General features: G+C 49.9%; 1 protein-coding gene across 3 annotated transcripts in view; it reads right to left on the bottom strand.

Moving 5' to 3' along the window:
• Positions 1–24,079, bottom strand: part of CABIN1 (calcineurin binding protein 1) — a 148,710-nt gene that overhangs the window by 112,946 nt on the left and 11,685 nt on the right. For 2 of the 3 annotated variants that reach the window (XM_059408953.1, XM_059408952.1), the window contains exons 2-13: positions 22,241–22,317; positions 21,205–21,297; positions 19,960–20,073; positions 16,948–17,082; positions 15,655–15,835; positions 12,055–12,184; positions 10,084–10,233; positions 7,056–7,342; positions 5,860–6,028; positions 2,667–2,803; positions 1,896–2,113; positions 499–577 (exon numbers count right to left, since the gene is read on the bottom strand). In XM_059408953.1, the coding sequence (XP_059264936.1) occupies positions 499–577; positions 1,896–2,113; positions 2,667–2,803; positions 5,860–6,028; positions 7,056–7,342; positions 10,084–10,233; positions 12,055–12,184; positions 15,655–15,835; positions 16,948–17,082; positions 19,960–20,073; positions 21,205–21,297; positions 22,241–22,243 (1,696 nt within the window). In that variant the 5' untranslated portion in view covers positions 22,244–22,317. Of the gene's footprint in view, positions 1–498; positions 578–1,895; positions 2,114–2,666; positions 2,804–5,859; positions 6,029–7,055; positions 7,343–10,083; positions 10,234–11,016; positions 11,103–12,054; positions 12,185–15,654; positions 15,836–16,947; positions 17,083–19,959; positions 20,074–21,204; positions 21,298–22,240; positions 22,318–24,079 lie in introns of those variants that run through there. The other variant, XM_059408954.1, reaches the window with a different exon arrangement.

Genomic DNA, 24,079 nt, shown 5'->3' on the forward strand with positions numbered 1-24,079 from the left:
CACCTGCTTTAGTGTCCAGGAGTACCCTGAGCCCCTTGGAGCCTTACAGCCCCTCAAGTGGCCAGCATCAGAGAAATCAAACAAACCAGACAGAGATGGAGAGACCCCAAGAGCCCTCATTTTACTTACTGAACTTTGTTCACCAAATAGTGGTTTCAAAGTCAGAATGATACACATCATCTAGAAAAATTATTGGGACACATAAAGTGTCAGGTAATGATTGAGAAATCTGAGATCCTACTTCCTTCAACACTGAATAACAGAAAAAGCAGGCAGGTGGCTCCCTCTAGGGGCTCAGCTGTAACTAACTACTTCTTGAGCGTTCAAAGGATTTCTTGGGGACCCTGGATTCTCCCTAGTCCAACAAGCCAACCCAGGAAATGTGCCCACTGCAGATGGAACTCTGAATTCCATGAATCAGCCTCCCACTCCCATTTCCTTCTGGCTGCTGAGGGTTGGGAAAATTACTCCTACCACAGAAGACAGAATGCCTCCTACCTGCAGAACTTCTGCCCTTGGTCAGCAGCCATTGGTCTAGCTGGAGCTCCATGCAGGAGAGAGACATCAGCATCATATCCTGCAGGACAGGCACCAAAAGGTCAGGAATGAAGTCATAAAGAGGCACCAAAGGGTGAGGCATGGGATGAAATGAAACTAAAACTTACTTTGATAAACATATAATTCTTTCTTCAACCTACTTTCCATTTTATAATCAATGGCTTCCTGCCAGGACATAAGGAGAGGCACATTGATCTATACTGGCACAAGACTTGAGAGGAGCCAGAGACCTGTCTTCAGTCCTAAGGGACTGCCCTATGGAAGGGGCAGCTCTTTCACCTGCCAAATGTCAGGCCAGATGCTGCAACCATACTACAGCACTCAAGCCTCAAAAGTAGTTGGGTCAGGCATCACCTCCAGAGTCACAAGGAAGCTGAAGTTCAGCAACGAGGAGCCACCTGCCAAGTGGGCAAAGCTGAGAAATAAACAGCCTGGTTCATCTGGAGACCAAAGCCTCACCTCCTCCAGCCACTCCACACTGCCCCTGGGGAAGAGGCCTAATGAGCAGCAGCTGGTATGACACAGTCCCTAAGCTGTCCCTGTGTAGGGAGCACAGGCTCATATGGCCCTTAGGACCTGTCAAACCCCTGAGCTCTTCTACCTTCTGTGTCACCAGTCAGAAAGAACAACCCGACAGGCTCTAAAGGCTCCCAGTGCACCCTCCCAGGCATCCAGCCTTCCCCCGTAACAGGAGAAGGGGTCCAGAGCATCCAGTGTTCCCTTGAGCCTCAAGAAGCTCCTAGTGGAGGAGGCTGGGGTGCAGAGTGCTGTCAGCGGGGAGGCTGAGCATGGGTCAGCCCCCTAGTTACAGTGGGCCCCACCACTTCCCTAAGCAACCTATTTAGACTCTGTACTTCTGTCTTCTCACCTGCTAAAACACAATTTGGTAACATTCCCTGGCACCTGGAACACAGCCGAATGTTTCACTTTCACCCACTCTCCACTGGCTCTCCTCCATCTCAGTAAGCCACCCCACAACCAACCAACCCCTGTGCCGGGGCCAGCCCTAGACGCCCTGTCCACCATCTCATTCCCTCACCTTCACTTACAGCTCATCCTATAGGCTGTACCTCCAGAACCTTCCACTCCACTGCCACCACTGACACTCACCCGACAACAGCCTTCTAATGGCCCCACGCCCACTCTCACCTCCGAGTGCAGCCTCCACACAGCCACCAGGGACCCCTCTAGACACAAACCAGTTCCCATGACTCCCCAGAGGCCCAGGTTCTGGGCCCACAAATGGATGCAACTGAGGAGGCTCAACATGACAGCAACCTCATACCCACAGTGCCCGCCCCCACCCCAAACCTGAAGAGGCTCCCCGGCCACCTGACCTTGATGTGCTTATTGCTGCAGTCCCTTAGCAGCGGGTTGGGCAGGCTGGTGCTGTGCCTCCTCCAGCTGTGATAGATGTTGAGCACCACCTCTGTCAGCCCTGGCGGCCACCTCAGCAGGAACTTGTGACCCATGCTCTTCAGGTAGCGCATCATCAGCTCCAGGATGCCCCCGTTGGTCAGGTTCTCCAGCAGGAATGCATGTACGTCCTGCTTCTCTGCCCAGGGAGGGAGAAACAGCTGACTGGAATGAAGGACCTTCCACGCCAGGGTCTCCCGTTTCCTCTGGGAGAAGAGAGAGGCAGGGGCGGGGCTGGGCCAGGCCGGGGCAGCGCCAGGAGAGCACCTGTGGCCTCCAGAGGGGCGGTGCTCCCCTGGTGGTCCCCAAGACTAGCTCCAGCCCTCACCAGCTGTGAGCAAGCTGCTCTGAATCTCCAGGTTTGATGTGGGGACTGAAGGGCCAACCTGTACGCGCTGCCTCAAGATGTGCACTCAATAGCCGGGACACGTGCACGTGACTTGCAAAACCATGCCCCCAGCTTCCACCTGAAGCACACACCCTTCAGAGAGCACAGTCAAGCATGATCCTAGACATTTCAGCAGATCTCCCAACTGACCACATTGCTCAGGCCCAAGACAAATCCAGGAAAACTCCTGACCATGCTTTAAAGATCATCCCAGAACCATTTCCCAGAACAAAATCTAAGCAGGCTATAGGATAATGGGAAGAAGAATTCCCAACAGTGAATGATCAAGCTGCTCAATTCCTACCAGATTCCATGAATGTAGCCGAGTCGTATGACAGTCGGTGAGGCCCGACGCTCGGGAAGCTTTGGAGTTTGGCTTCTGACTGGACTTCGTAAGTATTAAACGGGTCATCTTCCTCTTCTGGGTCCAGCTTTCTTAGCCTGCATGGAACACACCAAAATCACAAAAGTCATACCAACACATTCTGACATGAGCACTTGAATTCTTCCAATTAGAGAAATGAATGATCAAGACAGAACAAGATGCCAATCAGTGAGATGAAGGGGTCCGAAATCCAGACCTCTGGGAGGCTCTGCCTCTTTCCATGTCTTTCTGAGCTGGCATCTAACCTATACCCTCACTCATTCATTCATTCCACCAACAGGACTTCAACTGGAATTCAGCTGTGAGTGTGGCAAACCCTGCCCACAGTAAGCTTACCTTCTAAATGGGAGAAAAAGACAATAAAAAGAAACATGAAACAAAGAGCTCAAATAAGGACCAACCACCACAGAGTGCTTAAGACAGAGGGTCACAGGGCACATTCTTTGGAGAACTGAATTAGGAAGGCCTCTCAGAGGGAATTAATGTCCATGCTGACAATGGAGGAAAAGGAGCTGGCCATGCAAAGCAGGACAAGGACAGGTGGAGAGGCACAGGCCAGAAGAGCACCAGGAATATTCTAAGAATGAAAGGGAGCCCAGCAAACAGGGAGAAAGTGGAATGAGTGGAGTATGGGGGCACAGAAGGCCCTTCTGAGCTGGGGCCCTCCATGGCTCCGTGGCTCCCCACAAAGCCCTGGGCCTGAGGAGGATGATTCTTTCAGCACCTCCCAAGGACCACGTTTTGGCCATCCAGTAGTTTCTCCTCAACCAAACAGCCCTGGGGCATAAACACATAAAACAGGGCCCTACTGGATGGCTTCATTTATTTATGCACACACCTCCAGGGTCACTACTCTGGGCATGCTCTCACGTTGCTCCTAACGTGGCCATTCGAAGAAGCAGACATGGAAACCAACAATTAAAATAAAGATAAAGGGGCGCCTGGGTGGCTCAGTGGGTTAAGTCTCTGCCTTTGGCTCACGTCACAGTCTCAGGATCCTGGGATCGAGCCCTGTATCGGGCTTTCTGCTCAGCAGGGAGCCTGCTTCCCCTCTCTCTCCGCCTGCCTCTCTGCTTACTTATGATCTCTTTCAATCAAATAAATAAAATCTTTAAAAAATAATAAAATAAAAATAAAGAAGATAGAAAACATTCCACATAAAGAGGGAAAGAGCAGTGCCTGGCTAGCTCAGTGGGTACAGCATGCAACTCTTGATCCCAGGGCTATAAATTCAAGCCCCACACTGGATACAGAGATTACTTTAAAAATAAAAAAATTTTAGGGGCATCTGGGTGGCTTAGTAGGTTAATATATGCCTTTGGTGTGGGTCATGATCCCAGGATCCTGGGATCAAGCTCCACATCGGGGACCCTCTTTCTCCCTCTCCCTCTGATACTTCCCCTGCTTGTGGTCTCTTGCTCTCCCTAATAAAGAAAGAAATATCTTGGAAAAAAAAAAAAGAGGGTAAGACTCTTTCATCAGGGCTGAACGGAAGATAGAGAAATGGGTCACCGAGACCTTTGGCATCATCAACCATGGCCCCATCCTGCAGCTCTCCTGAAAAGAGACCTGCTCCTGGCACTAACCCTGAAGAGGAATTTATCAGAGAGCACCAATCACATCCTCCACTTACAGAGAACAAATCTGATTTCCAAGCACTTCACTTTCACCCCAGAAAGAAAAAGAGGCAACAAAGGAGCAAAATGGATTCACAATCCACCTAAAGCTTCTGGCTCCTCCTCTTGCATGTGGATGTTATCACCCCTGAAAATAAACCGTCAAAGGCCAAACCACTGAAGACTGAGGACTCCTGGTTAAAGACGCATACTGAAGGGGCACCTGGATGGCTCAGTGGGTTAAGCACCTGCCTTCAGCTCAGGTCATGATCCTACTATCCTGGGATCAAGCCCCACATCAGGGTCCCTGCTCAGCAACCAGGGGCCTGCTTCTCTCTCCCTCTCTGTCAGTAAATAAAATCTTAAAAAAAGAAAAAATGCACATATGTTTACCTTCTAAACTTCACAACAGAAACTATGAAGGGATTAAAAGATACAGGGATAGGAGAGAATGCCCCAGCAGACAAGAAATGTGTTCACCAGGGGCGCCTGGGTGGCTCAGTGGGTTAAGCCGCTGCCTTCGGCTCAGGTCATGATCTCAGAGTCCTGGGATCGAGTCCCGCATCGGGCTCTCTGCTCGGCGGAGAGCCTGCTTCCCTCTCCCTCTCTCTCTCTCTCTCTCTGGCTGCCTCTCTGTCTACTTGTGATTTCTCTCTGTCAGATTAATAAATAAAATCTTTAAAAAAAAAAAAAGAAATGTGTTCACCAAATGTCAGATGGCAGCAAGATGATGGAACAGCAGAAACAGAACTGCTCTCTCCACTCAGCTAAGGACAGGGGAGGAGGCATTAGGAAGCCCATGTACCATCGCCATAAACAATGGTGGCCAGGAAGGTTCAGGAGTCGGAGGCTCTGGAGGAGCTGGGGTGGCAAGGGCAGAAAGCAGGAGCGCTGGTGAAAATTGACTTAAGGAGCACAGGCACCCAGGCCCCTCCCAGCTGGGGGCAGCCTGGACCCTTTTCCTCCCTTAAGGCATCTCTGACAACACTAAGAATTGGTGAAAGCAAGGGAAAATTTATGAGCCTGTCCTCTTTCTCAGAATTTGAGGGAACCTTGCTGAGCCTGGAGAAACCAAGCATGCACACTCTTCCTGAAAATGGAATGGGTGCTACCTTTCGTGGGATTTCCCAGAGTTTGCACCCAAGCAGCAGAAGCCCTAGGTCTCCCAGCAAGTGGGTATCTATGTGTGCATGAGGACATGAGTGAGTGGCCTCCAGCTCGGTGATCCATCCATCTCCTGAGGGCCCAGGGAGTATCTGGTTCTCTGAAAGATGTTTAAGTCAGTTCAGGAAGTTCAGAGGGAAGAAAGATGAGAAAAACCCACAATCCCAATCCATTGAGATCTGTGCTTTGAACACTGGCACAGATATTATGGGAGAACAAAGGAAGTGCCCAGAAGAGTGGGAGGCAATGCAAAAAGAAACTTTACTGGTGGTATAGGCTGGAGGTTTGCAGGTTTGCTTGTTTTCACAAATAAGAAAAAGTGTGCATGATACCTGGATGGCAAGAACTTCATCAGAAGCTCCTGGAAGTCTACCTTCTCTTCTTTCTTGCACTTGGTGTTTCGGACACGGGCAGACCGCCGCTTCGCTGTCTCTCCACTCTCCTCTACAATCTTCTTCCGCTTCACTCCTTTCTTGGATTTATCTCCCCCAGAAATGTCACCTTCATAAAGAGTGCAAACTGAAACCTTACAAGGGGCAGGGATCAGAAAACGCACTACAAAGGCACATCAGTGCCTCTAATCTAACTCTACCAGCATGTTTCATGGTCATCTCTGATGTTCAAGAAACCTCCCATCTTTTCTTTCTTTAACAAGAGTCCTGAGGAAAGTTAATTTCAGACTCAAAACACTTGACTCACACTTTGTTCAAATTCCCAGAACCCGTAAGCCAGATCTGAAGATTATGTTCCTTGGCTACAGAACACCAAGGTCTCCAGCAGTCCCTCCTCCCACCCCCGCCAGCTGGCTGTGAGAGCCTCTGGTGCCTCAGTGCATGTACTTGGGCACGACAGAGCAAGTGGCAGTGACACTAACTCTGCCCACCACCCAGCACCTTCTGAGCATTCAATGACAGGACGTGAGCAAGAGCATCATGAGAATTAAAAGGAAGCAGAGGAGTGTCATGTATGGTTAAGCAAAAAATGGACAATCACATAAAGTTCATTCGAAATTCATTTAACGGCCAAAGAGTCTTTTATTCAGGGACACAGAAATCAAGAAAAGGCTTGGGAACTGCTGTCTGAAATTTTTTTTTACTACTTCATTAATAGTAAAAATCAATAAAACCACCAAAAACTATACTACCACATATAGTGGTAACTCTGCTGACTTTCTCAAGGTCAAAACACTCCAGTTTCGGTGCACAGCAGTGTGGTGCTACAGGGCGCAGCCAGCAGGAGAACAGGACCTGTAGGGGGCCCCGCCATCTCCCCAGGTACCAGCAAGAAGAGCAACCCTTCACCAGGACTTAGCAGCCAGGAGTTTAGGAGTTCCAAGAAGCTGCGCTTCTGAGCTCCAACCCCAGTCCCTTGGGGGCCTCATTGCTGAAGCGACCCCTGACCGGCCCCAGCTCTGGGAGCAGCCTCTCCTGCAGAGCTGTGGGGCTCCCTCTAGGGAGGCCAGGGTACCCCAAAACTCACTCCTGCCCCGAAAATGGGGCCTCCCCAAAAACTGACCCCAGGACCTCACCCGCAGGGACGCCGGTCTCCAACAGACTGGGACTGTGCAGTGGGAAGCTGGCCGCAGCCACGGAGGCATAAGAGAGCACAGATTCTGTCACAGCCACAGCCGGGTTGGTGGTGACAGGGCTTGGTTGGATCATGCTGACAGGGGCCACCACCACAGAAGACACCATAGGCTGGCTGGGGTCCTGGTAGTCGGATAGGTCGATTCTCTTGCCAAGGCTAGGCCGCAAGGGCTCACAGGTGGTGAGGTGGTTGTACATGGCCAGCAGACTCTCTCCCAGGCACTTCCAGCTGCAAGGAGAGGGTCACCACACCCGGTCAGCACCCAGCATTGGGTGCTCCAAGCCCAGGGCCAGCTGGCCTGTGGAGAGGAGCAGTGATGGCCCCATGGCTACCATCCCCATGAGGGCAGCTGGAGGGCTCAGGGTTTTGTTGTCACAGTTATGGACAAAATCCTGCATCTAACACACTGAGGTGGAACAGACCAAGCAGGAATAGGGCCCACAGCCTCCTCCCCTCGCCCTGGCACAAGGCCTGAACTCAGCCTCAGGCACCCTCAGACTCCACCAGGCAGGCATGAAAACCGACTCACTTCAAAAGCTCCTTCCCTACAAAGTCAAATTTTTAAATCATCTGTGAGTCCCCATATGCCAAGATCATGGCTATGTTGTATGCTTTGTGATATCTGTGTCATGTGTGTTTTATTGTGGTACATCATCTTATGTTGTAGAGAGTCTCTTGTTTCATGTTTTATGTTGTGTTATATGGTATGCTGTGGTATGATATGGTGTGGTATGATATATCCGTCCATCTCTGAATGGCTTCCCATGCTCTCAGGCCAAAACCACACCCTCAGCCTCATTGTAATACATGCCTGACCTTGCCAACTGGCCTGGTCTCATCTCACACCCCACCCTCATCCCCACCCTCCCACCATGCTAGTCTGTTTTCAGTTCTGCAAACAAAATCAGACCCCTGCATACCACAAGACCTTTGCACAGGCTTCTCTCTATCCCAAAATGAAGCCTTCACCCCCAAATGCAGCCTCTCTGCCTGGTCAATGCCACTTCTCTGTCAGATACTAGCTCTAGTACCTAAGCCTTTCCTGACCCCCAAAGCTGTGCAGACCCCATTATGAGCTCCCTGCAAGGTGCTGTGCTCCTTTCCTCAAAGGGCTCATCAGCTTGGGACATGTGCCTTTCCTTCCAGGTGACTGATTACCTTTCAGATCACCCCCAGAGAGGGACCGCACCCATCATGCTGAGTCCCCAACACAGGGCACAGTGCCTGGCATGAAGCTGGCATCCAGTAAATGCTGAGGGAAGAATGAAAATGGAAGTTTTCATCTCCTAGAAGGGATCTCCTACCTGTTCTTTCTCTGTCTTCAGTAAAGGCTACATGCACACGGGGAAGAATTTGCTCATAGCTGGGTTATGTCTAATGCCTTAAGTACACAATTTCATTCACTCATGCCTTGTCTAATGGGCACTGAATAGACCAAGGGCTGTGCAAACCGTGGCCCACAGCCTGTTGTATACAGCCCACAAGCTAGGAGCCAGCTAAAGGATTGTTACACACAAACCCCCACCCCAAACACACACACCCCCTGAGGAGAATACACAACAGAGATGGTATCTGGCCCACAAAGCCTAAAGCATTTACCACCTAGTTACCTGTGGGACAAGTGTGCCAAGCCCTACAATAAACTGTGGTTATTTTAAAAGCCTGACTCCTTCCCTCCCAGAGGACTCCACACTCTTCCTCTATAACCCAATTGCAGACTTCACTCCCAAGCAAGGTTTCCTCCAGCCAAGCCCATCTCCCTCATGTTTCCCTTTGGCCTTCCCCCCGCACAAGGGCAACCATGTCACCAGTTCACAGCTTCTCTAGTCCTATCACAAGGATCCTCTCCAGCCATCTCCAGTGTTCTCAGGCCTTCCCCCTCCTTCACTGTAACAGTGAGGAACTCAGGGTTCTTCCCAAACTCCCAAAAACCTCAGTTAGGGAGCCCACACTCAGACAGGATGGGGCTCCTGACCCATCTAACAAAATAATGGGAAGGGCATCTGACAAGAGTCTGAGAGCAGCCCCATCTTCCTGACCATGTCAGGGTCTGGGCGGGAAGACATTCCTGGGACACTCCACATGTGGAAACACACAGGTAGCTGTACCATGGATCAAAGCCAGCCCCTCCTGAGTGGGTGCAGAAATGCTGTTCTGTGCTGGCCCCCAGCTGTTCTATTTCACTATCACAACAACTCTATAAGAGAGGATTGCTCTCCCTGCTTTTAGGGAGTGGCATGTAGCATCCCAGGGTCATCCACTTATGGGTGCCAGGACTGGCCCCAGGTCTGTCTGATCCAGGGTGGGAGCCATAGACCACTATGGGACATCTCTGAGTATGAGAACATTGCTCTCAAGGCATGCTAAATTCAAAAATTCAGGACTCAAAGTCAGAATTTCAAAAACAAAAACTACACACCAGATCTCACTAAGGGGCTGAATGACCCGAACTGTGGGAGGCTGCCAATACCAGTTTTCCCTTCCCTGGAGGGCCTCTCATACACTGTGGGACTCACAAGGGCTATGCGGAGGCCCATCCTCCAGGGTACCCTGTGTGGTCCTAGAGGGACAGCAAGAGCTCAAGAGCCATGGAACCCACACCTGGGATCAACTCCAGACTCTCCATTCACCATCTGCCTGCTCTGAACCCCATTTCCGCCAGTCCAGTGCTTGGCAGTGCTTTCCTTTTCCCCTCTGGGAAGGGCAGACCAAGAGGGAGCACGCAGGGATGTGGCAAGTGGCTAGCATCAAGAATGGCAAGGGCAAAGAGAGATTTCAACTGGGCATACTTGGGAGAGGCCTGGCCTGCCTCTTGGCGGCCAAAAAGTACGTGTGCACCTCTAGGTGTCTGTCTGGTATGCACCAGGCCACCACTCACACCGTCAGCCCCAGGGCAAGCCTCAGGGCCTCTCCCTCCAGTGCAGGGCCCACCGGCTGACCCAGCAGCCCCAGGAACCAGGACAACCTACGTGAAGAAGGGGATAGGCTGCACGAGCTTCAGGTCTGGTTCCTTTGCCCTCACGGTCAGCGCTTGCCGCTTCTTCCGCAGCCCCAGGGCCTCCTCTACAATGGCCTGCGTCTCAGCTGCGCTCACCGACACATCGTGGATTGACATGTCACTAAACCATGTAAGAAAGACAGACATTACAATGTTACAAACTGGAGCCGAGGCTGAAATTTTACAGACGGGGATGCAGTTAAGTTAATACCCTTTAATCTGTATTAATTCTTCCTACAAATAAAATAACCCCTTGAGTCTGGCCTCTAAGGGCAGTAATTAGCATTCTTAATACCCACATCCAATAGAAGTGACTAATACCCTTTGTTCCCTCTACAATTCAAAATTGAGCTAAGGGTTTTCATATGTTTAACAATATCACAGTAATGTCAGAAAAGCCTCAGAAAAATAAAACCTAGCTATCAATTACCTATAGAGTAAAAGAATGTAACTTTCCTGCCCTCAACCTTCCAAATGAGCCAGCTCCTCCGTCCTCTGGTCCTTGGCCCCTACAGCTCAGCTGGTGAGGAGTTAGTGGTTATTTATCTCTGTGTCTCTCCCTCTTAAGACTTTATTGTAAAAGAATGTAACTTTCCCTTCTTGCCAAGCCCAAAAGTCATCAGGCTACCGAAGCTTGCCGAAGTATAGCCAAACCAAAGAAAGGGCAGGGGCTCTGAGGCCTCAGGTGCCCTCACACAGACACGCCTCCACCTGAGGTAGCCTGGCAGTACCTGCCCTCCCACCCTGGCTGTCCTAACCCCTCTCAGGCCTCTACCACAGAGTCACTTGCTTATGGATTGATTTTTCCCTTTTCTCTCTCTCTCTCAAGACAGTTAGCACATTAGGATATGAACAAGAAATAAAGATAAAGATAAAGATATATAAAAATAAAGATATGGGGCACCTAGGTGGCTCAGTGGGTTAAAGCCTCTGCCTCCGGCTCAGGTCATGATCCCAGGATCCTTGGATCGAGCCCCGCATCCAGCTCTCTGCTCAACAGGGAAGCTGCTTCCTCCTCTCTCTCTCTCTCTGCCTGCCTCTCTGCCTCTCAGTCTGTCAAATAAATAAGTAAATCTTTAAAATAGATAAATAGATAAATAAATAAATAAAGATGTGAACAAGAAATAAAGTCTTAAGAGGGAGAGACACAGAGATAAATAACCACTAACCCCTCACCAGCTGAGCTGTAGGGGCCAAGGACCAGAGGACGGAGGAGCTGGCTCATTTGGAAGGTTGAGGGCAGGAGGCAGCCAGAGTTTGGAAAGCTGCCCAGAGGTGACCTGGGAGCTGGAACATAAAGGAGTAATGGCACAACAGGCAGAGAGGTGGGAGGCTGGCCTTCCAGGTAAGGCCATGAGGGAGCCAGGGCACAGGGACAGGACAGTGCACAATGGGGCCAAGCCTGGACTCTGTCGGGCACCTAAGGAAGTCTTCTCCTAGGGCAGGGAGACATAGGAAGCAAGGAGAAGAACTAAAGGGGTCAAACTGTAAAGGAGCTCCAGGTGATGCTCTGAGCATGAGCTCTGTCTTGGAGGCAAGGCAGTGGTGTCAAAGTCATATCACGGGCACTGAACTTGGGAAACATATGGAAACATAGCCCTGGAAAGGGAAACGGCGGGTGGTGGGCAGACAAGGTGGCCTGTCAGCTGCCACAAGCATCCAGAGGAGAGCTGGTGAATGTCAAGAGCTGGCATGGTGGAGGGAAAGGTAGCCAGCAGAGAGCCAAGGAAGCACTGCCATGATTAGGCACACAGGCGATTAATAGGCAAAGCAGGATCAAAGCCAGGTGAGGGCGTGCAGTGAGGGATGAAGTGCAGAGGTTCAACTGCCAGGAAGTTAGGACCTGAGAGAAGGAGGTACACAAGCCTCCTGATATCCACCAGCCACACACTGTTGGGGGAGAGGGGAGTGCAGAACCAGCATAGAAAGAGGCAGGACCCACCATTTAAGGAACATTCGGAGGGAGTCCTTCCGGAGACAAGGCTGTTCTTCAAAGATCTTTTCCTTGAGAACCAGTCCTTTGCTATACCGACAGTCCTTCTCCAAAGCTTTGCATATGAAGTACAGACATGCTGGTAAAGAAAGAAACAATTGATTTCTGAGTGTGCACCCCAACCTCTGGCCTTCCCAGTTAGCACCAAGAAAATGACCCTACTCTGGAATCAAAGAAATGCTGGCAAATAAGGAGATACCACTTAATCTGATTCAATTAGGAAAGATGCTGAAAATACTACTACCCACAGCAGATGAGACAAAGCCAAATGCTGATAGCAAGGACAGACTGTATGATGACCTTTCCAGAAAGGCATGGGTATTACACAACCCTCAGCCCAACAGTCCACTTCTAGGAATCGCTGCAAAAACCAAGAGATCCATAGTCATTACCTATTGGCAAACTGGAAAACAACCTTCAAAAAATCAGGAAAGCACTCAGCAGCACCAGGGGAGCCTGGTTAAGGAAAGCTTCCCCAATCCACACACTGGGTTGCTGAGCAGTCACTGCACAAAGGGTTGAGAGGTGTGCTCGCTGTCCAGAAGGAAGGTCACAAAAGGGCATGGGGGAAAGGCAGGAAACCAAACAGGCCACACAGTGTAACTCCATTTGTTCACGTAAAACCTGTTTCTCCTCCTTTTGCTTATCTGCATTTTCCAATTTTCCTCCTTCTTTTTCTTTTTTTCAAACTGTTCTTACTCAAAAAGTTTACTGCCTGCAATTAGAGGCATGCACATCATTTATGTCAACAAGCCTTCTCAAATCAATGATCTGGAAAACCTAACCTCTAGTTCCTCCAGGAGCGGTGACAGTAACAGGCAAAGCAACACAAAAGAAAAAACGAGATGGCAAGGAGTCACATGCCCACCAGCGGAATGCGGTGGTGGGCATGTGAGCGCAGAGCTGTGATGTGAACTAGGAAAGCCACTGGTATTTCTAGGGACTAGCCCATGACAGACGTGACTGCCATAAATAAGTCCCCAGCAGGCCCAGTGCCAGCAGGCCTCACCTGCGAACACACAGGAAAACAGTACAGTGCAGCCAAGAGCCAGCTCTGCTCCGACTGGGCACTGGGACCACTACCATGCCCTGCTCATCTTCAGAGTCTGAGTGTAGATGTATTGCAACCCACTGCTGTCAAGAAAAACCAAAGAAGGATCCAGGGTGAGGAGGAAGGAAAAGTAGAACAGAAGCAGAGATGTGGGGATGGAAGCTTTGAGAGGCAGAAGGAAGTGGTGCCCTCCTAGAGTGCCACGGAAGGAGAGAGCAGAGCCTAGTCACACAGATACCACAATGCCCCCCACAAGGCACATGAAGGCTGTGCAACCTATGCACAGGGAGGGTCTGGGGGTTCCCAGGACAGCCTAGCAAGTAGCTGACCGAACGGCTGCATAGACAGCCTAGCGGTTCCTGCCCCACACAAATAAGAACACAGTTTCTCTGGGACCACGGTGGGACACGAGAGTGGCCATCATAGATGCCCAGAGAGAAAACCAGGGAGGCCTGGAGCCTTTGGTGATTCTGGCTCTCAGCAGGTATTTTGGCTCTGGTAAAGCTCATGGCACTAGCTGTACTACACCGGCACTCCCACCGAGGGAAGACCTGGGAAGTTCCAAGGGAACAAGAGGTGGTCAGCAGGCATCAACCCCAAGCACCCCTGCCTACTCATCTCAAGTGGATAAATGCCACTGGGAGTTGAATTAACACGCTGCTTTCACTCTGGGGTTTAAATGAGTATCTGGTCTGGGGGGCCTGAGTGGCTCAGTCAGTTAAGCGTCTGACCCTGGATTTCAGCTCATGTCTTGACCTGTGTCGTGGGTTCATGCCTCACGTTGGGCTCCGCGCTGGGCATGGAGTCTATAAACATACACGCCCACACACATGCATGCATGTGCGAACGTACTAAAATCAATAAATGAGTGTCAGGTCTCTCAGGCCAGAGCTCTCCCAGACAGGGCAGCCATTCAGCCCCCCAACCCTGGTCTCCCCCGAGGACTTCAGTTTACCAAGTACAACTTCTCCGACCATGAAAGAGAGGTACAAAGAACTAAAGCCTGGGGAAAGACAGGCAGAACACAAGACTATCCACCTCAGGTGGCTCTCAAGCAGCCAGAAAACTTACAAGAGGAGCTTGAACACCTCCTGAAAAAGGAGCTGTGAGAGTCGGAAGGGCTCTGCACAAACACCACTGCATTCCGCTGGTGGGTATGAAAACCGGGGCAAGCAGCACAGCAAGTGAGGTGTCCTCTGGAGTACGCACCAGGAACATTCCCTGCAGTGTTAGGCAAGAACTCAATGTGCAAGCACAGAACTATCAAATTGTTGCAGACGCACATAATAGACAACATGGCAGTAAAGAGCCCCGAGTGATGGCCTGGGGGCATTCACGGACAGACAGGAAGACCACAGCCCAGGGAGCCGGGCTGGGAAGAGTACACGCTGCCACCTGACACCCCCTAGAAGAGCCTCGACAACAAGCAGAGCTCCTCTCTGGCAACAAAAGGGAGAGAAATCAAGATCACCTCTGGGATGGAAATGACTGGAATGGGAGCCAAAGCAGCTTGCCTTCCGGGGCTCTAGAAATGTTCTGCATCTTAACAGGTTCCACATGTACATACTGTGCACTTTACTCTGTGTGTGTGCTACCTCAATCAAAAAGCAGCTATGGGGAACCGGAGGTGGGGAATGGTAAGCAGGGCCAAGTGCCTCTCTAAACACTCCATGCTATTTGTCTTTAAAAAAGGGAAGGAAAAAGCCTCTGCCAGTCAGTCTTCGAGGCCTAAACCTTGAAAGTGGACAGCAAGTGCTCATTAGCATGTCCATCCTAAAAAGAGTAACTGGCCCAGACAGACACAGAGCACCTGCACACACCAGACCAGCCTGCAGCTGGTCAGCATAGTCAGCGGACAGAGCCCCGGGCTCCCACTGCACTCAGCCCCGCTCTGAGCACTCCTGGAGAGCCTCGTTCCTCTCTGGCCTCAGAGGACACCCAGAGGAGGCTGACTCCTAGAACGCCTCATCAGTGCCTGCCTCAGGACCAGCCCATGCAAAGGACAAAGGTATTCTCTGCAGAACAGACAGAAAGGCTGAAGCCAAGGAACTTAAGCAAATGGAGGGCAGAATGGGGCTCCATCTGGCAGATGGCAGAGACCATTCTAGTAGCCCTGCTGGCTCTACAAAGGGACAGACTGCCTCAATAGGTAGTGAGGTCCCCCAGCACCCAGGAGTCAAGGTGCAACTGCTAGGCCAACTGTCAGTGAGTTATGGAAACAGGTTCTGGCTCAGGATGGCACAATGCAAGGATAGAATGAGACAAGCAAAGGGAAAACCACTCAGAGAGCGTGCTACCCATCACCACAATGCACTCAAGAAATCTCAATTGAGTGAGAAAGACACACGCAAAGCAGGAATGCAAAGCCATCTCCCTTCCTGACAGTCTAGCAGAAAGCCCTTGAGTGTTAACCTGGCCTCCAACTTACCCAAGCTGCCCTCCCTCCTCTGTCCGCAAAACACGAGCACATGGGAGAAAGCCATCAAAGCCTGACTCACTTGTGTAATCGCTGAGGGTGTACAGGACAGTGATGAGGTTGTCCAAGCAGGGCCAGTGGTCAGGATTGCACCGCAGCCCTTCCTCAAAAGCATGGCGAGCCAGGGGGACCCGGATGAGCCTCAGGGCCACATGTCCGATTTTATACCAGAGGTTGACGTCTGTGGAGTCCAGCATGACTGCCTGGAAGCAGCACAGAGGATGGAAATGCTCAATCGGCTCTCTCGCTGAGCAGGTACCCATGGTGACAGGAGGGGGCAGAGCACCAACCCAGCCACCCAAACCACCCAGAAAAATGGCCAACACACGTTACAGGAACCAATTTATCAAATTCAGAACATCTTCCTGACGCAGTTTGACACTCTGAACATCTGTATTCCTTACATATCTGATAGGTAAGTACCATTAATGAAAGTACCATTAAAAGAAAATGGGGGGTGCCTGGGTGACTCAGTGGGTTAAGCCTCTGCCTTCTGCTCAGGTCATGATCTCAAGATCCTGGAATCGAGCCCTGCATCCAGCTCTCTGCTCAGCACAGAGCGTGCTCCCCCCTCCCTCTCTCTGCCTACCTGTGATCTCTGTCAAATAAATAAATAAATAAATTTTTAAAAAAAGAAAAGAAAATGGATTTGGGGGTATTTTTGCAGGATTTAAAAATTTTTTATTTAATTTTGAATTGTGGGGTTCTAGAAAAATTACGGACTCTGGTGACAGACCTCAGTTCACATCCTGCTCCTACACTGACTAGCAGCGTGATCCCAAGCCTCAGTCCCCTCACCACTAAAATGAAGATTTTAGTGCATCCTGCATCCCTGCAAGATGATATCCAGTTAGCGCATGTGTGGAAAGGAGTTCACATGGTGTCTGGCACCTTAGAGGTGCCCACAGAGATGGTGACCGTTAATACCGAGATCATGGTTATACTGTTACGAGCAAGTACAGAGTGCCAAGGGTCAAGCTGTGTTCTTAGCACAGGTGTATGTACCAATTCATTCCAGTTTCACAACCGCCCTCTTTCTTACTGTGCCTACTATACTGCTATAGACCTGGAGGCCCAGAGAGAGCAAGCAACTCGCCATGGCCACATGGGCCCTGAGTGGCAGAACACCAATGCACATGCAGGCCCCTGCTCTCTCTGAACACACTGCTGCCAGCTGATGAGGGTCTCAGGGACCACAGCTTGGTGATGCACCACTACAAATTCTTCTTTTTAGCTAGCAAGACCATAACCTCACTCTTTCCACCAAGAGCTTTCAAAAACCCCAAGGGGCCAATAAGCACTGCCAAAACTGCACCTCTAAGTAGAATTCCATAGCAGTCTCCAGGTCCTCTCGCTGGGCAGCCAGCTGGGCCAAGTTCTTATATGTGGAATATTTCAGCATCAGCCCAGGGTGCTTCAACCCTTCTTTCTCATCACCGGACGAAACTGCCTGTGAACAAAAACAGAGGTCGAGAGTGACACCTAGGCCCTGAAGCCTCAGCAGGACACCAGGGTTCCCAGCGGGCCTCTGCTGCAGGCCCTTGGCCCAGTCCAGTGCCACCCTCCATTGGAAAAGGAAAGCCCTATACTAGATGTCCTTGGAGGACCCCTCCAGCTCCGAGCAGACAGAGAAGGAAAGCTGTATCACTACAAGGCAGTTTGCAGATAGTCTCGGCACCCCATCGCTATAGCCAGGCCTGAAAGGTCAAACCTAGAGCCTGCAGCTCCCCCAGAGCAGACCTGAAGAGGAAGGACAGGGCATGAGGAGGCCACCTGGGGGCAGCACCAGGGTCTGGAGATGGCCAGGAAGCCAATTTACGCATCTCTATACATCCCGCATCTCTATACATCCCGCAGCCAGAAGAGCACCGGATTAGGAATCAGGAGGCGGGGCTCCCAACTCTGTAACTCATCATGTAACTGTGGACAGTGACTTTACCTAAAACTTTAGCGCCCTGAGGATCTCTGTACTGCGAGGACAGTAATCCTACCCTGAATATCAAAAGTGCAAGCCAAAAGAGCATAAAGATTATAAATGTGCTTTATTTTATTTTTTTTAATATTTTATTTATTTATTTGACAGAGAGAGAGATCACAAATAGGCAGAGAGACAGACAGAGAGAGAGATGAGGAGAAGCAGGCTCCCTGCTGAGCAGAGAGCCCCATGCGGGACTCGATCCCAGGCCCCTGGGATCATGACCCGAGCCGAAGGCAGAGGCCCAACCCACTGAGCCACCCAGGCGCCCCATAAATGTGCTTTATATAAAAAGTTATTTCACTACAGCTTTTATGAAAACTCTTAGAAAACCCTACAACTTCTAAGACACCACTGATGAGGAAAACTACTGCTCTAATCACAGGACAAAGTAAAACATTTTCTAACAGAAAAACTAGGTGGCACAAAGAACTTCTTTCCAGGGGCAGGTCCATATCTCAGCCTTGTCCTTGGACAGGTCACATTCACATGACATTCTTCTTCATGATCAGAACAGGTAAGACCTGAAGACATGCCTTCAGGAATAGCCCCTTGACTAATCCAAGAAATCTACCCTAGCACTCTTATGGAATCCCAACAAGAAGACTAAAAAGCTCAAATCAACCTCATTCCTTATTTCTCCTGTCATCTGGCTTGTACTGCAGAAAGATCCCCAACAATAGGCTCACCTGGACACCATTCTGGGTACAGAACTGTTCAAAATCTGGTGTGAATCCTTCAACAGAGGTCGTGTGAGCCTACCTCGGAGACCAGCCAGTATACCTCCACACACAGCAGCAGAAGCCCTCATACTAACCTCCACCTAACCAGCTGGATTCCACACCGTCCTCCACCCTCCATGACTGACACGTTGATGCCCACAGGAGACGAAGGGCTCATCCCAGCCAGCCTCCCCAGCGAAGCTGGCCACTTCTTAGGTGTCAGCTGTGTTCTAGGGCCTGTTTATGCCAAGTGTTCGGGAGACTGTAACTATGTAATTTAGTTTAATCTTAAGTATACCAATGTGGATGAATGTGAAAAGAAACTTTTCTGTACATTTTCTGTACTTTTCAACTGTTTACGATGATCGCATTTTACATTTATAAGCCAATGGGGAGCGTGCTACAGCAGTGCTTCAGGGCTGAAATGACAGAGAGGGAAGTGGACACACCTATGACTACGAGGCCAACAGCACCCTTCCAACTTTGCTCTGCTCACTCACTCACCTCTGAGGTCTGCTCCGTCATGGTCTGACGGAAGACTCCCTCCTGAAGCACACACGGCCCCTGGCCGTGGCTGAACCTCAGTAAGGTAGAATAAAGTCGTTCTCATCTCTGGGCCCTCACTCACTTCCTACTAATGGGGAGGGGTAGGTCACAATTCCCACAGCCCTAATTCCAAGACACTACAACCAACACTAGAGAATCCTGACATCCACCCTAAGGGAAGGGAAGAACTCCTATAACCGACAATGAGAACTCAGCATTTTGCCTCATCTGTGGTAAAAAATCATCCAGAAGTAGGGACACAAGGCGGACTTAAGTGTCTGCCTTCCTAGAGGTGTAGGAGACTGCTCAACTGAAGGACCACATTCCAAAAAAAGCCCATGGATGGAGTCTGTCTGCTTCCTCATTGCACGTCTCGGTGTTTAGTGTTTGGGTACTTGAAAACAAAAGCCTTTCCTCCTAATGAAATATAATTCTTCCTAAATCAATTTCAAGTTGACACTCATTCTCAAACCTCCAGGAATCATCTCCATGACCCAGCCAACTCAGTTCTGGCTCACTTGCCACTAGCATGGCCCCCACGCTGGATCAAGAGGTCCTGCCTCTCCACCATACCCTGTACCCTAACATGGCTCTGTGGTGCTCTCCCAACCCTTTTCTCTAACTGTCTTTCAAAAGCCCATGGAGCGCCTACTCAGGCTTCCTGAGCTCACGGGCTATCACCTAAACAGCATTTGCCAAACCGTATTGCCCACAGGATCATTAAGTATCAGAAAACCATGGGTTCTAATCCTGGTTCTAATGCTTCACTAGTTGGGTGGCTCTGAGTTATGAACACCTCACTAAGCCTCCATTTCCACAACTATAAAATGGGGACAGTGGACCCCACCTCAACAGAGTAGTTGCAAAGAGAATGTAACAAAGTAGCCAACACAGGGCTCTTACTAAGAACAATCACTCTGCATGCTTCACTGGATTCACTCCACCCTCACAGCAACCCATCGAGGCTGACACTCTACAGGTGGGGAAGCTGAGGGGCAGAGAGAAGAAGTAACATGTCCAAGTTCGCCCAGTGAAGAAGGGGAGGGCAGAGGGCAAGCTCACCACCTGCCCTGTGGTGCCTCACCTCTCGTAGCAGGCGTGCCTCCAGGAGCTCATGGTAGGCCTTGGCTGACTCTTCAAACCGGTCATGTTTCTGGAGATCCAGGGCCTTGTGATACAAGGCAAAAGCCTCTGCTTCCTGTGAACCAAGACAGGAGATTACAAAGGTTTGTCTTTCTTAAACCAAAAGTGTGTGTAAGGGGGCTACAGTCGAGGCCACATAAACTGACAGCTGTTCCCTCTGTAGTGGAAACAGTCCTAACACTCCAACCTGCCAGGAGCTCATCACTGGAAGACGAACCCCTCAAGAGTCCCCCAAGGAGCATGAGCAACACAGGTTCAGGTGAGTCTAAGCAAAAGCAAAACACACACTGGCCCAAGGACACAGGATCAGAACAATGGCAAGGTTATGAAACCAGCGGGCCTTCTCTGGGTGAAGCTGAGAGAGTAACCACACCAGCCAGAATAACCCAGAGATTCCCAGAGAATATGGGTGGCTTCCATTGCTTTCCACCTGCCACTCTGCCCTAGCCTGATCATTGTCCACAGAGGGTAACAACCTCCTCCGGGACAGAAGGGGCACTAGGCAGGCTGGGCCCTAGGGACATCCCTTGAGGACCAGGGATAGCTGACTATTGGCTTTTGAGAGGGCTCAAGACTGCCTGTGTGTCTCCTGTGAAAGGGAAGCCACATGTTCATTCCAGGTAAAACAAAAATGGGAAAAAGAAGCAAGCCACTACTGTACTATGGCAGAACACAGGTAGAGAGATGGGTGGAGGGAAGGAAAGAACCAGGCTGAAGTGGAGATGATGCCAGGCCTCATGGAAGAGACGAATGACCAAGAATCTAGAGAGCTGATGTTGAACCTGGCCCCTCACAGACCTTCAGTGAGACCCCCTCAAGACATCTGCCCTCAAGCACCTCTTCACATTGGCCCATGAGGGCAATGCACGGGGAAACCTCAAGGCACTGCCTACCATTAACATGCTGCCATCCTTGGGCGTGCCAAGTCCTGATGTGAGCACAAAGAATGGGCTGCACAGAAAGTTAGTCCCCGCTGGACAAGTGGGAGTAGGGGCTGAACTGGCCCAAACACTGCTCACAGAATACAGAATTTCTCTTCAGTGTGACCACCCCCAAGTAAAGCAAGTATAACATGAGATGGAGAGCTAAAATCCCATTAAGTCTTGTGAAGGCATTTAAAATGAGGTACGCTCTACAGAAATGAAAAGCAGAGTCTACCTACAGAGGAAGACCATGGATTACATACCTGGGCCTCCTTGGTCTGTGTTTTGTGACTTTTAAAGCTTCCTTCATGATCATCCTCAACTGTAGAGCTGGCATTTAAGGCTGCAATTCGAATCTAAAAACATGGATTTGAGGCAAGAAAAAAGTTGCTTTTGAGATGTCACTTGTCTCTTTAAAAACCTACAGTGAGGGGTGCCTGGGTGGCTCAGTCAGTTAAGTGCCTGCCTTCAGCTCAGTTCATGATCCCAGGGTCCTGGGATTGAGTCCCACATTGGGAAGAGCCTGCTTCTCCATCTGCCTGGCCTTCCCCCCAGCTGTGCTCTCTCTGAATGTCTGTCTCTCTCTCTCTCTCTCTCTCTGACAAATAAATAAAATCTTAAAAAAAAAAAAAAAAAACTACAATGAGTACAACTCTGCTTAAGCACATGATCTTATAACTCAAGCAGCTATGGCCTTCTCAGAATGTAATGAACAATAAATGATCGAGGAGAAAAACAAAGACCAGAATATGTAACAAGCTACTTAACAAGCTACTTGGGGAGCATGTCCTGAGTGCTATCCACTGCAAAAGGAACACCCCAGCAATGCTAGATACAACAGATGACCTAGACATCAGAACAACAGACACTGGGGTGCCTGGGTGGCTCAGTGGGTTAAAGCCTCTGCCTTCGGCTCGGGTCATAATCCTGGGGTCCTGGGATGGAGCCCCACATTGGGCTCTCTGCTCATCAGGGAGCCTGCTTCCTCCTCTCTCTCTGCCTGCCTCTCTGTCTACCTGTGATCTCTCTGTCAAATAAATAAATTAGTTAAATTTAAAAAAAAAAAAAAGAACAGCAGACACTAACAAAACATGTGAACTTTGTACCTTTCTCACAACTGCAGCAAGGCCCAGCAGAACATATTAACTAAACATGCTTACCCTCAACTGCACCAACAGCTCTCCCAGGAGGAAGGCTGCCCCATACTGAGTGTTCCCCCAAGATAATGGCCCTCACCCCCAGGAGTGAAGTGACAAAACAATACTGACACCAGCGAAACAGGCAAGCCCCAGTCCTTACCATACTCAGAGAGCTTCAGCACTGCCACTGAGCACCACTTCCCATCACTGGCAGGGGCTGTGCTGGTCCACAATCTCCTAGACAGGAAAACAGGAGAGACTGAGAGAGGGCCCAAGAAAAGTCAGGCACACCACAGTTCCAGGGGCCCATCACAAAGCAGTCCCCAAATCCAGGAGCTTACCCAGCTCTAAGCACATAGGCCAGTGAGCAACTGCCTCAGGATGGCTGTGTGATCTGTCACCCAGGTTCTGTGGCCAGAGCTTCTGCCCTAGCTAGGCAAGACACCAGGCACTGGGGTCACAGAAGAATGAGACCAATTCCTGCTCCCAGGGCTCACTGTTCAGCAGAGGAAAGAGCCCTATAAACAGTTATTTTTTTTTCAATAATTAAATGAAATCAAGGGTGCCTGGGTGGCTCAGTCCTTAAGCGTCTGCCATCAACTCGGGTCATGATCCGAGGTCCTAGGATCAAGCCCCACATCAGGCTCCCTTCTCAGTGGGAAGCCTGCTTTTCCCTCTCCCACTCCCCCTGCTTGTTTTTCCTTTCTCACTGTGTCTCTGTCAAATAAATAAAATAATAATCTTTTTAAAAAATAATAATAATTGAATGAAATGAAGAGAAACCCAGGCAACATCTACAGGTGGAAAACAATCCACTTGAAGGGATCCAGGTCAGTGAGTGAGGCAGCTCTCGTGGTAAGCCCTGGGAAACAGCACTGAGGTAGTGTGTGATGAAACGGAGAGGCAGGGGGTTGTGGTGTGATGGGGAAGTGTGGACACACGCAGATGCCAACACAGCCCGTGGCTGGGCCTTAGAGCAGAGATGGGCATGGGGGATGGAAGAGTGCTGGGCCAGAGAAGTGGGAAAGTCATCCTGTAGACAACGGCAGCCACCACGAGTTTTCAGGAAAGCAAAATTTTAGAAATACAGGAAAAAATATTAGGGGTAGGCAGAACAGTTTGAAGTCTGCAAAAAAGGACAGGATTGGTGAAGATATGGAGAAATTAGAACTCCATACATTACTGATAGGAAGGCAAAGTGTGCAGCTGCTGTGGAAACCAGTCTGGTAGTTGCTCAAAATGTTAAACACAGAGTCACCCTATGACCCAGAAATTCCACTCCTAGGTATCTACCCAAGAAAAATGAAAACATATGTCCACACCAAACCTGGTTCAAGAATGTTCACAGCAGGGGTGCCTGGGTGGCTCAGTGGGTTAAAGCCTCTGCCTTCAGCTCGGGTCATGATCCCAGGGTCCTGGGATTGAGCCCCGCATCAGGCTCTCTGCTTAGCAGGGAGCCTGCTTCCCCCCTTCTCTCTGCCTGCCTCTCTGCCTACTTGTGATCTGTCTGTCAAATAAATAAATAAAATCTTAAAAAAAAAAAAAAAAAAGAATGTTCACAGCAGCATTATTCATAATAGCTTCAAGGTGGAAACAACCCAAATGTCTGTCAACTGATGAATGGATAAATAAAATGTGGTATGTTGATACAATGTATTATTCTTCAGTCATAAAACTGACTAAAGTACTAACACATGCTACAACATGGATGAACCTTAATGCTAAATGAAAGAAGCCAGTCACAAAAGGCCATGTATTGTCGGATTCCATTTATATGTAGTGTCCAGAATAGGCAAATCTATAGAAACAGAATGTAGATGGTGGGCTACAGGAGAGGGACAAATGGGGAGTGACTACTAATAGATACAGGGTTTCTTTCCAGGGTGATGAAAATGTTCTAAAATTTGTTGTGGTGAGGGCGCCTGGGTGGCTCAGTGGGTTGAGCCGCTGCCTTCGGCTCAGGTCATGATCTCAGGGTGCTGGGATCGAGTCCCGCATC

Source organism: Mustela nigripes, chromosome 8 (assembly GCF_022355385.1).
Source record: "Mustela nigripes isolate SB6536 chromosome 8, MUSNIG.SB6536, whole genome shotgun sequence".
Lineage (NCBI taxonomy): Eukaryota > Metazoa > Chordata > Mammalia > Carnivora > Mustelidae > Mustela > Mustela nigripes.